Source organism: Pleurodeles waltl, chromosome 5 (assembly GCF_031143425.1).
Source record: "Pleurodeles waltl isolate 20211129_DDA chromosome 5, aPleWal1.hap1.20221129, whole genome shotgun sequence".
NCBI classification, from domain to species: Eukaryota; Metazoa; Chordata; class Amphibia; order Caudata; family Salamandridae; genus Pleurodeles; species Pleurodeles waltl.
The window spans coordinates 735,052,088-735,066,168 of NC_090444.1; the positions used below are offsets into that span (position 1 = coordinate 735,052,088).

Below are 14,081 nucleotides of genomic sequence, written 5' to 3' on the forward strand. Positions count from 1 at the left end.
GGGAATTACAGCACATTCCGTAAAACACCCTTTCGAGGGGGGTTTCGGGGTCAGAGCACACAAGCCAGCACCTCACAAGCAACACCGTCCAGTTACCAGGGACAGTATAGAGGAGGTTTTCGGGGACAATATAGAGGAGGGCAATTCCCTAGGAATAGAGGAAGATTTCAGAGCCCCAAAACCCCTACTACTAAACAGTGACTCACATGTCACTCACCCCCTCCACACAACACCAGTGGGGGGAAGAATAAGTCATTATTACAAAGCATGGGAGGAAATCACTACAGACACTTGGGTTCTAGCAATTATCCAACATGGTTATTGCATAGAATTTCTACAATTCCCTCCAAACATACCACCAAAAGCACAAAATTTGACAACACATCATTCCAATCTCCTGGAGATAGAAGTGCAGGCACTATTGCAAAAGAATGCAATCGAATTAGTGCCAAACACACAAATAAACACAGGAGTTTACTCACTGTACTTTCTGATACCAAAGAAGGACAAAACGCTGAGACCAATCCTAGACCTCAGAGTAGTGAACACTTTCATCAAATCAGACCACTTTCACATGGTCACACTACAAGAAGTATTGCCATTGCTAAAACTACACGACTACATGGCAACTTTAGACCTCAAGGATGCTTATTTCCATATACCAATACACCCATCGCACAGGAAATACCTAAGGTTTGTATTCAAGGGAATACATTACCAATTCAAGGTACTGCCTTTCGGATTAACAACCGCACCAAGAGTCTTTACCAAATGTCTAGCGGTAGTCGCTGCACACATAAGAAGGCAGCAAATACATGTGTTCCCATATCTAGACGACTGGCTAATCAAGGCCCATTCGTTAATAGAGTGCTCAAATCACACAAATCATATCATACAAACCCTCTTCAAACTAGGGTTCACCGTCAATTTCACAAAATCCAAAATTCTGCCTCGCAAGGTACAACAATACCTGGGAGCCATAATAGACACATCAAAAGGAGTAGCCACTCCAAGTCCACAAAGAATACAAAATTTCAACACCATCATACAACGCATGTATCCAACACAAAGGATACAAGCAAAGATGGTACTACAACTCCTAGGCATGATGTCTTCATGCATAGCCATTGTCCCAAACGCAAGACTGCACATGAGGCCCTTACAACAGTGCCTAGCATCACAATGGTCACAAGCACAGGGTCACCTTCTAGATCTGGTGTTAATAGACCGCCAAACTTACCTCTCGCTTCTGTGGTGGAACAACATAAATTTAAACAAAGGGCGGCCTTTCCAAGACCCAGTGCCACAATACGTAATAACAACAGATGCTTCCATGACAGGGTGGGGAGCACACCTCGATCAACACAGCAAACAAGGACAATGGAACGTACATCAAACAAAACTGCATATAAATCACCTAGAACTTCTAGCAGTTTTTCAAGCACTAAAAGCTTTCCAACCAATAATAGTTCACAAATACATTCTCGTCAAAACAGACAACATGACAACAATGTATTATCTAAACAAGCAAGGGGGGACACACTCCACGCAGTTAAGCCTGCTAGCACAAAAGATTTGGCGTTGGGCAATTCACAACCAAATTCACCTAATAGCACAATTTATACCAGGGATCTAAAATCAACTCGCAGACAATCTCTCTCGAGATCACCAACAGGTCCACGAATGGGAAATTCACCCCCAAATTCTGAACACTTATTTCGAACTCTGGGGAACACCTCAGATAGACTTGTTTGCGACAAAGGAGAACGCAAAATGCCAAAACTTCGCATCCAGATACCCACACAAACAGTCCCAAGGCAATGCCCTATGGATGAACTGGTCAGGGATATTTGCTTACGCTTTTCCTCCTCTCCCTCTCCTTCCTTACCTGGTAAACAAACTCAGTCAAAACAAACTCAAACTCATATTAATAGCACCAACTTGGGCAAGGCAACCCTGGTACACAACGCTGCTAGACCTATCAGTAGTACCCTGCATCAAATTGCCCAACAGGCCAGATCTGTTGACACAACACAACCAAAAGATCAGACACCCAGATCCAGCATCGCTGAATCTAGCAATCTGGCTCCTGAAATCCTAGAATGCGGGCACTTACAACTTACCCAAGAATGTATGGAAGTCATAAAACAAGCCAGAAGGCCATCCACCAGGCACTGCTATGCAAGTAAATGGAAGAGGTTTGTTTGCTACTGCCATATTAATCAAATACAACCATTACACACAACTCCAGAACATGTAGTGGGTTACTTGCTTCACTTACAAAAATCTAACCTGGCTTTCTCTTCCATTAAAATACACCTTGCAGCAATATCTGCATACCTGCAGACTACCTATTCAACTTCCCTATATAAGATACCAGTCATTAAAGCATTCATGGAGGGCCTTAGGAGAATTATACCACCAAGAACACCACCTGTTCCTTCATGGAACCTAAATGTTGTCCTAACTAGACTTATGGGTCCACCTTTTGAACCCATGCACTCCTGCGAAATACGGTTCCTAACCTGGAAGGTGGCATTTCTCATCGCCATTACTTCCCTAAGAAGAGTAAGCGAGATTCAGGCGTTTACAATACAGGAACCTTTTATACAACTACACAAGAATAAGGTCGTCCTAAGGACCAATCCTAAATTTTTGCCAAAGGTTATTTCACCGTTCCATCTAAATCAAACAGTGGAACTTCCAGTGTTCTTTCCACAGCCAGATACCGTAGCTGAAAGGGCACTACATACATTAGATGTCAAAAGAGCATTGATGTATTACATTGACAGAACAAAGAACATCAGAAAGACTAAACAACTATTTATTGCATTTCAAAAACCTCATGCAGGAAACCCAATATCAAAACAAGGTATAGCCAGATGGATAGTTAAATGCATCCAAATCTGCTACCTTAAAGCTAAACGACAGCTGCCCATTACACCAAGGGCACACTCAACCAGAAAGAAAGGTGCTACCATGGCCTTTCTAGGAAACATCCCAATGCAAGAAATATGTAAGGCAGCCACATGGTCTACGCCTCACACATTCACCAAGCACTACTGTGTAGACGTGTTATCCGCACAACAAGCCACAGTAGGTCAAGCCGTATTAAGAACATTATTTCAGACTACTTCCACTCCTACAGGCTGATCCACCGCTTTTGGGGAGATAACTGCTTACTAGTCTATGCAAAACATGCGTATCTACAGCGACAGATGCCATCGAACTGAAAATGTCACTTACCCAGTGTACATCTGTTCGTGGCATCAGTCGCAGTAGATTCGCATGTGCCCACCCGCCTCCCCGGGAGCCTGTAGCAGTTTGGAAGTTACCTTCAACTATTTGTATATGTATCATCTCAACCTTAAATAGGTGCATACTTAGTCACTCCATTGCATGGGCACTATTACTACAATTCAACTCCTACCTCACCCTCTGCGGGGAAAAACAATCGAAGATGGAGTCGACGCCCATGCGCAATGGAGACAAAAGGAGGAGTCACTCGGTCCCGTGACTCGAAAGACTTCTTCGAAGAAAAACAACTTGTAACACTCCGGCCCAACACCAGATGGCGAGCTATTGCAAAACATGCGAATCTACTGCGACTGATGCCACGAACAGATGTACACTGGGTAAGTGACATTTTCATTAGTGTTTTTTAAGAAATTAAAGGAAAAAGAAATATAGATATCTGGACAGCTGTTGTTAAGATATGATCTGAAAAGCCATTTCATAGGCGAGGGCACAAGTTATAGTTACCTGAGGGCATAAGTTATAGTTACTTGAAATCACTCTAACTATAAAAATCCAACTATAACAGCTGAATTTCTGTGGTTTTGTGCATGTAAAATTTGATCCTCACTATAATGTCGCTGTTAGATTTGGTTTTATAAAAGCGTGCTCCACTTAATAAAGAAAGACAGCGGCACTCCCAGCGTGTGTGCTTCAAATTAGTTTTTTCAGCAGATGCAACCAAAGTGTTTCGGTCCACTGAAGACCTTTGTCATGGTTGTAAGCTCCATTTTCATTTCATGTTTTACAGAAATCATTCATACTGACAAAGCAAATGACGGACCATCATCATGTCATTTTCAGGATAAAGTGTGGCGGCCATCTTACAGTGTTACTGGCAACCTTAATCACTTGTATATAACAAAATTTGAAAAACAAGAAAAGTTTCACTAAAACCATAGAAATGTTAGAGTTATCTCAAGTAGTTATATCTCGTTCCCTAAGGTAACTACATCTCTTGCCCTTGCCATGCACAGTTATCTGATCAATAATTTCACTGCAGATATTACAGTGACATTATCAATTATGTTATCAAAGATGTCATGAGTGCTGTAATTTGTAGGGTAATTGGTAGTGCATGGCGAGGACACATGTTATAGTTAGCTGAGGGCAAGAGATATAGGGGGTTATTACAACTTTGGAGGAGGTGTTAATCCGTCCCTAAAGTGACGGTTATACCACCAGCCGTATTACGAGTCCATTATATCCTATGGAACTCGTAATATGGCTGGTGGTATATCCGTCACTTTACCGTCACTTTTGGGACGGATTAACACCTCCTCCAAAGTTGTAATAACCCTCTTAGTTACTTGAGATAACTATAACAGGTGAATTTCTGTGGTTTGGTACGTTTAAAATGTGAGCCTAACTATAACATCCCTGTAATTCTTGTTTTTTTAAAGTAAATTTGTATGGTTATTTTTTAATTCTATTTCCTAACTATAATGTCCCTGTGACCTTTTATTTTTTCAGTGAATATATATAATCAGTGATGCCATTTAACATATCATGGGTGATGTAATATGTGAAGATAAAAGCAGTGTATGATGGAAGTGCAAGTTATAGTTCAGTAGACTAACTGGTGAACTTCATTTTTTTAATTTTTTTTTAAACCTTAGTTTTTATCATATTTCAACACCTAACTATAACGTCACTTGAACTTTTGTTTTTCACTGAAATATTATATCATGCAGAGTAATTTGATCATACTGTAATGTTGTAGCCATTTTTTCTCAAACGTTTGATCTTGTGCCACAAAATACATCTTGTGTCACTGTGCCCCCTGCCCTGCACTGTTGAAAAAGTGTACCAAATCAGATAAATGATTCTGTGTTCTAAGAAAGCAGAGCAGATCCTGTCAATGCCCGATGCTCCCCAACTAGCGATCCAGTTTTAAAATCCTGTTCGTCTAAAAATAATGTATCTGGCATTAGGGATAGTGGATACCTTCAATAAAAATCATCCACACTGTAAAGTGAGAGTCTCAGAAGTGCCTTACTTATCAATAACCCCAGCAATAACATGCATCCTTACCTCATGTCCTTATTCGAAATAAAATAATGAATCTGTTGCCTCTAAGACATTTTCGTACTTCGACTCTACCACTAAATCATCAGCTTACCTATTTAGTTAAATAGTACATACAATACCACCAATATGGAGAGCTAGTCAATGAATCCTCCAAATGGACATGGATATGCAGTACTTAAACACCTTGGGAGGCAATCTTTGAAAATCATTAAACACTGACAAGTGTCTATGTATTCCACCTTCACGTGCAATTGAACATAAGTAACTCAAATAAAATAATCAGTGGGTAGATTACTGGTTTGAGTCACGACGTGGCCTATTAATTCCTTAATCAACCAGTGTCAACAAGAGTTCCATTGATTCTTCATTTATTACACCTAGTAGGTTGGATTGAGATTTCCCTTATTGGTGTGTGCTGTTTGAATGATCATTACTACACCATTATTTGCTATAATATCTAATTGATTCAGTAAATTAAGTAGTAATCACATGGCCATTTCTTTTATAGTTTCCTGGGTAACGCTTTTTTTCTTTGGTAGGTCTTGATAACTGGCCCTGCTGACACCCCTTATGCAAACGGATGCTTTGAATTTGATGTGTATTTTCCTCAAGACTATCCAAATTCACCCCCTCTAGTGAATTTGGAGACGACTGGTGGACACAGTGTGAGGTTCAATCCAAACCTTTATAATGATGGCAAGGTAAATGTACTCCAATTTCAAATTATTTTTGCAGCTATATGTAAATGAGGTGTAGGGACTGGCAAAGATTTTTTGTTCTTGAATATTCCGATTTTTATTTTTTAACTGTTTCCCACACATTCCATATGATTTCTGGTGTATATATATTATTTATTGAAGTCCTGATTCATGGTAAAAACCAAACATTGCAATTTTTGCAAAAAATGTTGTCTCAAAATGCTAAAATGAATTGGTTAAAGTGCTTCTGATAAATGCTTCTAACTGCATATTCCTCATCTGTTGAATTCCCCTAGCTAGACACTAAATTGGACCTCTAATTTTTCCTGCAGTAGCTCCTGAACGATGATAGGTGATGTCCTTTAACCCTGGAGCAGCTTCTGCCCATCACCGGTAATGATAGCTCTGGATCATATATAGGTGTGTGCTAACGTCTGTTCATTTTTTACAGCACCCTTAAGTGTGGATCCAGCACTCTGGTCTTGAACTTTTCATCAGTGTTTACCAACGTCCTCTTTCTTCTGATACAGTGGTGTCCTAAGGAAAATGTCCTTAAGGAAAAAAGACTACAGGCTTTAAACCATACTGCACCTTCAGGAAGCATATGTTTATCCTGGATACACCCAATGCCTATTTTTGGTGCTTAGGTTCCAAGAAAGATTCAGAATCCTGTGAAAAATGCTTTCTGATGTACCGAAGGCTAGGAGGGGAGTGCAAAACAAAGCTGTAAGTTGCCAGACAAAAGACCAATTACATGTGAAGTCCAGGCCAAGGCATGATCCTGCTGGCATCCTTGGGCAAGTCAAAAATGAAATCAAGAGAAAAATCTTGGTGCTAGAACAAAAAAATGTAAATGGGAGCCCACGCCCTCTCACCGATCCCACTCCAAGGAGATGGGGCACACAGCGTTCCATGGATCTGACGCTGCTACCATCGTCCATCTACAATCCTAATCCACAGTTGAGGCCAAGGAGCCCAGATTCCAAGGGCTATCGTCAACTTCAGATGAGTTTGAGATCTTCAAGGAGGCAATGAAGAAGCTGTTTCAGATGATCATGGGGCCCCTGGAGCACCTTTGGGCCTCACGTATACATCGAGGACTCCAGTCAGGTTATGGCTGGTAGGGCATGTGCCAGCCCCATTTGATCTCAATAGGCCTTTCTCATTGCCAGGCCACACCTCCACACCTTTGGGCTTTGAGTTCTCAGATTCTCCCAGGTGCAATGAAGACTTTCTCATCACCCCCACCCAGGCTATTTAGGATCACCATGACAGGGCCACAGCACGTTCCTGGGGCGTATCTGCCCCCACCTCTCTAGCCACAGCAGCCTCACCATTTCTTTTGTGGTTTTGGCAGAGGTACCCCATATTAACAGTCACATCTGATAGAGACTTCTAGTTCCAGATTCCTTACCTTTTGAATTCCCCCAGGCATCAGACTGGATCCAGAGACTTTTTCTTCGAGCAGTACCTCTGCGCGCCGTCAGGTGGCGTTGTCGACTCTGCAGGCGTCAGTGGCATTGTGTTCGTCATGATGAAATCGCGGTCGAATATAGGTGCCACCCCGGCACGCTGACGTCAGTTCTTTTCTTTCTGCGCCAGCCTATGCGCAGATCCGGAGAGGAGCTACCTCAGTCATTTTTTGACTACGACAACATTTTTGTCGAGCGATTTTGATGAGGTCGTGGATGCGTCGACAGATGTCCCTCAAGACCGGTTTTAAGCCCTTCGACTCCTGTCACCGAATGAGGTCAGTGACGGATCCGCACTTCGTGTGTCTTTGGTGCCTGGACCGCGATCACGACCCGAAGTCGCGCTCCGAGTGTCGGGCCATGAACCCAAAAGCTTTGAGGGAGCAGTCCCTAAAGCTGATGTCGGCCCGACACTCGACTTCCTGACGCTCACGGTCTCATTCAAAAGGAAGGTCTTGAGACCGACGGCGGAGTCACCACCACTCTTCGTCCTCTAAGTCATTGGGACATTCAAGTCATAAGAAAAAGAAGTCGAAGAAGAACAAACGTTCTTCGACTCAACCACGTTGCTCTGACAAGCGAGCTGCGACGAGGGAATAGCTTTGACGCTCTAGGCCTCCATCCACAGAGCCTCCGTTTGGGTCTGCCCCACGCTTCCCCTGACTTCCCGAGAGCAGGAGCCACCCCTGCCCAGCTAAAAGAGTTTTATGAGGCAATGTGCCTCATTTTTGGGCAGACAGACCCACTTTCAGCACCCTCGGGCACAGGTGAGTCGGATGAGGGCCCCCTCGGGTTCGAAGTCGTCTGCTTCAGAGGGCTCCTCCAGATCCAATCTCGGATCCGCCCCAACACCGGTCCTGCCACAGCGACCTTCCCCGGCGTCGGGTCAGACGTCGATGCTCCCGACGTCAGTTGGGCCCGCAATCGGCGTCGATCCTACTCTCATACCCGATGACCCAGAGCCGGAACAACGTCGCTCAACGCCTATTCCGTTCTCTGTGGGCTCTCCTGGGCCCAGGGTTGATCCAGACCCTTTTACTTACTGGTATGGATACAGGGAGAGTATAGAGGGGCCACTGGACCCTTTAGAATACCAGCTGACCCCCAAATGGACTGGGTGCCGGATTTGGGTGATGCCAGTGGTCTAGATACACCTCCCCTGAAACTGGTATGCTCTCTCCACCTACCGTGGCTACGGAGGAGGGCGCCACATACTCCATGGTGGTGAGAAGGGCAGCTGAGGTCTTGGACCTTGAGCTACCTTCTGTGGAGGTAAGGCCTAATATCCTAACCGACGTGCTTCAGCGGGGACTTCCCCATCAGAACCCCTTCTTCCCTTTAATGAGGCACTTACGGATTTCCATTTGGGTACTTGGTCCAGACCCAGCACAGGGGTTGCTGTGAATAGGACGATTGCACGCCGCCATCGGCCTGCGCCAACAGACCAGAAATTCCTCACTTAACACCCCACGCCTGAGATCCTTGTGATCCAGGCTTCCTCTTCTTCCTCTGGTGCATTCCCTGCCACCCCAGCGCCACCACCAGGTAGGGAATCAAAAAGATTGCATAATTTGGGGAAGAAAATGTCTTTTGGGCCGCTATTCCCATATTCCCCGGGATACCGACACGCAGGTGCTGCATACAGTTCCGGAAGAGACCTGAACTGTCCCCTTCCAAGCACTCGCGGATGGGAGAGATGCAGCCAAGTTCATCATCTGCTGTGATACGACAGACTCTCTAGGCAGATTGATTGCATCGACGGTAGCACTAAGACGTCACGCCTGGTTTCTCGGGGGATGTCCAGCAAAAGTTGATGGACACGCCCTTTGATGGCACCCATCTCTTCGGAGACAAGGTGTACTTGGCACTCGAGCGCTTTAAGGGTTCCTGAGCTACGGCCTAGTCCCTTGGCCTCGCACCTGTTCCTAGACCCCACCAGTCCGCCTTTCGACCCTTTCGTAGCTTTGGAAGGTGAACCCAACCACGTCCTTTTCCACCGAGCCATCAACTCGCGGGAACTCGGGATCAGGGAGCCAGCAGGTCACCCAGTCCACCCTACCCCCTTTACCTCGGTCTCCAAACCTTCCTAGTCCGTCAGAACACCTGGAATCAGTTGGAGGAAGGATTCGCCATCATCTGCCCCACTGGAAATCCAGTACCACGGACAGGTGGGTCCTCCAGATTGTTTCTAAGGGCTACATGCCTCCTTTTTGAGTCTTCTCCTCCAGCCATGCCACCTTCATTCAACCACATATCGGAGGATCATATGGCACTTCTCCACGAGGAAGTCAAAGCTCTTTTGGCCAAAGGAACTATACAGAGGGTCCCTGTGTCAGAAGTAGGTTGTGGTTGTTATTCCTGATACTTTCTGGTGCCAAAGGGGGACAAAGGCCTTCGTCCTATCCTAGATCTTCGGTCCCTCAATCTCTTCCTCAAAAAGGAGAAGTTAAAGATGCTATCATTGGCTCAGGTCTTACCTCCCCTGGACCTGAGCGACTGGATGTTATTGTAGGACTTGCAGGACGCATACTTCCACATCCCCGTCTTGCCGGCCCAGAGACGTTACCTAAGATTCCCGCTCTGCGAACTGATTTCTAGGGGCAACAAACAGGTAGGTAGTAGACTTTGGGTGCTCGGGGATATAGGTGCACCTTGGTTCCGGTTCTCTGGTCCTCAGGGATGACGGATGCAGGGGTGTCTTTAGGCATTGGGTTTTCACATCCGGGAGCACTCGCAGTTAGGGAGTCCTGTGTGTTGAGGCTGCAGGCGTCATTAGGAAGTCCTGCAGGGGTGGTCCCGGGATAGACCCAGGGTGGACTCGAGCTCGTAGGGGCCAGGAGACTTCGTTGGTACCAGTGCCCCACCTCAGATGATGTCAGGAGTCATGAGGGTAGTGGTTGCTGTAGGTATTGTATTTTCTCTGTCCACAAGCCTGTGAGAGAGCAGGCCTGCGCGCAGAGGCTGCAGGCATCTCAGCAGAGTCCAAGATGGGTGAGCTCACACTGGACTTGGCCTCACCTTGGGTTGTGGACGTCGGATGCAGTGGTCACTTATGGTTTCTGGGGTCCCAGCAGCTGCAGAATCTTTTCCTTGGAGTTTCTTGATGCAGGGCAAGTCTGCTACCCACAGGAGTCTTGAGTCTTTATTGAATGCTGGACGCTTTGGCTTTTTGTGCAGGATCCTTTGATGTCAGCAGGCAGGTTGGAGGGGCTGGTTCCAGGTCAGCTACTGCATTTGTCTGTGGGTGAAACTCTTCTTTGGCCGGGTCTTCTTTGGTTGTCGAAATCTGAGTTCCAGGGTTCAGGGGTGCCACCTAAATACTCAATTTAGGGGTGTTACACGGAGTGCCAGGTGGTAGCCAATGGACTGCCCACCTTTAGGGTGACTACACCCTTCTTATGACCACTTCTGCTGGTAAGTGGGCATAGCCCTAACCCTAGTGCCCTAATTCCTTACAATCAAGATGTAGGAATTTGAAAAGTAGTGTCCACTTCAGCTTGTCCACCTTAGACGTGGGACTGGCATGAAGTGGGCACTCCTCCTAATTTAACTATTTTTTCTGCCTGTGCTGCTACCGAAAGTGGGGTCAGGACAGGGGGGAGAGGGGGGGTTGGTCATTTCCCCCATCTGGAGAGACCTGGGTCACATTACAAAGGCAGCAAGGCCTTTGAAGCTCCCTCCCCTGGAATGTGCATCCTGCCTGGGAGATGAGGTCACGCATCTGCCCAGAGCAGGCCTCTGTTTCAGGCCCTCAAGAGTGCTGGTTCTCTCCATGTGGGGACAGAAATGTATCTCTGGTGGCTGAACTGGTTAGGACCAGTCAGTCAGCATGCTATTATCTGGTAGGTTTTCAGGGGGCACCTCAAAGGTGCCCTATGTGTGCATTTTTGTTTTATTAAATCCATCACTGGGGTCAGTGAGAGTTTATTATTCTGAGATGTTTGATATCAAACATCTCCGGATTTAGAGGAGCTATCATGTAGCTGGGGATCCCGTAATGACCAGTTTCCAGCACATGCTTTTTAAATGGCTGCCTGTTACACTTACCCTGTCTCAGAATCGGCAGAGACATAGTGGGGGCATATCTGCTCATGCATATATGCCCTCACATGTGTCTGGAGGCACCCTGTCTGAGGGGTGACTCACACCTGGCACACAGGGGTGTGTTGCAGGACATGTTTTCAATTTAGCCTGCACCAACACACACTGCAATGACAACACTGTGTGGGTTTGGTGAGTGGTCCCTGAGGGTGGCACAATTGATGCTGCAGCCCTCAGAGAGCTTCCTTTGTATTGCAGGCTCTGTGTACCAGGGTACCATTTAATAGGGACTTAAAGTGGTAACTAAAGAGTTTGCCAGTTGTGCAAGACAACTGTGCAGTTTTTGGGAAAGAGATCTGGCACTGAGGACCGGTTAGCAGGGACACAGTACACTGACAGTCAGAGCCACATCAGGAACCAGGCAAAAGGTTTGGGTTAACCATGTCAAAAAGGGTGCTTTCCTACACTCACTATGGCCCAGAACATGTGTGCCTTTGATCCTTGAGACTGGATGGTGGTGTTGGATCTGCTGGAGCCAGTTCTGCCGGCTCATTGGCGCTACCTGCAGTTTGTGGAGGGACAGGAGCATTTTCAGTTCCCTGTGCTCTCCTTTAATCTCACAAGTGCCCCACAGTGTTCACGAAAGTGATGGCGATGGTAGCTGCACATCTTCAGAAGTTTGGGAGGGGTTCCCCTGCCTTGATGACTGCATGATGCAAACTGGTTTGCCCCAGGCAGTCATCAGCCACCTCCAGACTACGGTGAACTTCCTATCATCTTTGAGGTTCACCATCAATGTGCTGAAGGCACACTCTGGCCCTTTCTCAGATGTTCCCTTTCCTCTGAGCCATTATTGGTGTTGATTTTGTGTAATTCCTCTAGAACGTGTGTCCAGGACATTCAGGCTATGATCCTGATCTTTCAGCCTCTGTCCTGGATTTCAGTAAAGTTGACTCTGAGGCTGCTGACACTGTTGGCCTCCTGTATGCTGCTTGTCAAGCACACCACGAGGCATATGCGGACTCTGCAGTGGAATCGGAAGTCTCAGTGGAACTGACATCAAGGGGATCTCACTGACCATGTCAGATTTCAAAAGACTTCAAAAGATCTTCATTGGTGGTTGCTTGACCACAATTGGGTCAGCAGCAGTCCCCTCTCTCCACGTCACCTAGCGCTCACAGTGGTGGCAGATGCATCCCTTCAAGTTTGGGGGTGCCATCCTGGGACAGATGGAGATCCGAGGCCTCTTAGACATTGTAAGTGCAGGGTAGCCATAAAGAGTATCTGGTCAAACACGAACTCCACGGTTCCATAATGGCTACACTGAATACTGGGAAGTTTGGTATCAGACTTCTCAGCACAATAAATCCACACTGATGCCTTAGAGATGCCCCCTGTTTACCATCCCAGCTACTAGTGCAAGGCTGACCAGTTTCTGCCAGCCTGCCACATCCAGACAGGTTTCAGGCCACATGGGGTGAGTGCCTTTGTGCACTCTGTGGCTAGGAATAAAGCATGTACTGGTTGGAGGTGCTTCACACTTCCCCCTGCAGAAACTGTAACACTTGGCAGTGAGCCTCAAAAGCTCAAGCCTGGTGTTACCGCATCCCAGGGTACTCCAGCTAGTGGAGATGCCCACCCCCCGGACACATCCCCCACTTTTGTCAGCAAGTCCGGATGAGATCATGAGAAAAACAAGGATGAGTCACCCTAAAGCCAGGACAGCCCCTAAGGTGTCCTGAGCTGAGGTGACCCCTGCCTTAGGAAATCCTCCATCTTGCTTTGGAGGATTCCCCAATAGGATTAGGGATGTGCCCCCTCCCCACAGGGAGGAGGCACATACAGGGTGTGGCCACCCTCAAGGACAGTAGCCATTGGCTACTGCCCCCCAGACCTAAACACACCCCTAAATTGATTATTTAGGGGCGACCCTTAACCCAGGAAACCAGATTCCTGATGACCTGAAACACGAAGGACTGCTGACCTGAAAGCCCCACAGAGACAACGGAGACAACAACTGATTTGCTCCCAGCACTACCAGCCTGTCTCCAGACTCAAAGAACCTGCACAGCAACGCATCCGGCGGGACCAGTGACCTCTGCTGACACAGAGGACTGCTCTGCAACCCAACGATCGAGAAACTCCTGAGGACTGCTGCTCTGTTCAACCAACAAAGAAACAACCATCTTTAAAGGGACTCCAGCCTCACTTCGGAAGCGTGAATCCCCAACATTCTGCACCCGACGCCCCCGGCTCGTGTCTAGAAAAACCAACACTGCAGAGAGGACCCCCAGGTGACTCCAACGACGTGGACACCCTGAGACGACCTCCCAGCAACCCCACAGCGACGCCTGCAGAGAGAATCCAGAGGCTCCCCCTGACGGCAAATGCCTGGTAACAAAGAACCCGACACCTTAGAGAAGCAATGCACCCGCAGCCCCCAAGCCCGAGAGAAACCAACTACCAGTGCAAGAGTGACCAGCAGGCGGCACTCATTGTTGCCCAGTCTGTGGCTGGCCCGAGAAGCCAGTCTGTGTCCTGCCTG

The 14,081-nt window shown here is 46.8% G+C and overlaps 1 protein-coding gene across 4 annotated transcripts in view; it reads left to right on the forward strand.

Annotated features, from left to right (window-relative positions):
- The window catches only part of BIRC6 (baculoviral IAP repeat containing 6), a 1,722,273-nt gene that overhangs the window by 1,634,430 nt on the left and 73,762 nt on the right, over positions 1–14,081 (forward strand). For all 4 annotated transcript variants that reach the window (XM_069234691.1, XM_069234693.1, XM_069234692.1 and 1 more), the window contains one exon: positions 5,865–6,026. In XM_069234691.1, coding sequence (XP_069090792.1) covers positions 5,865–6,026 — 162 coding nt within the window. The remainder of the gene's footprint in view (positions 1–5,864; positions 6,027–14,081) is intronic.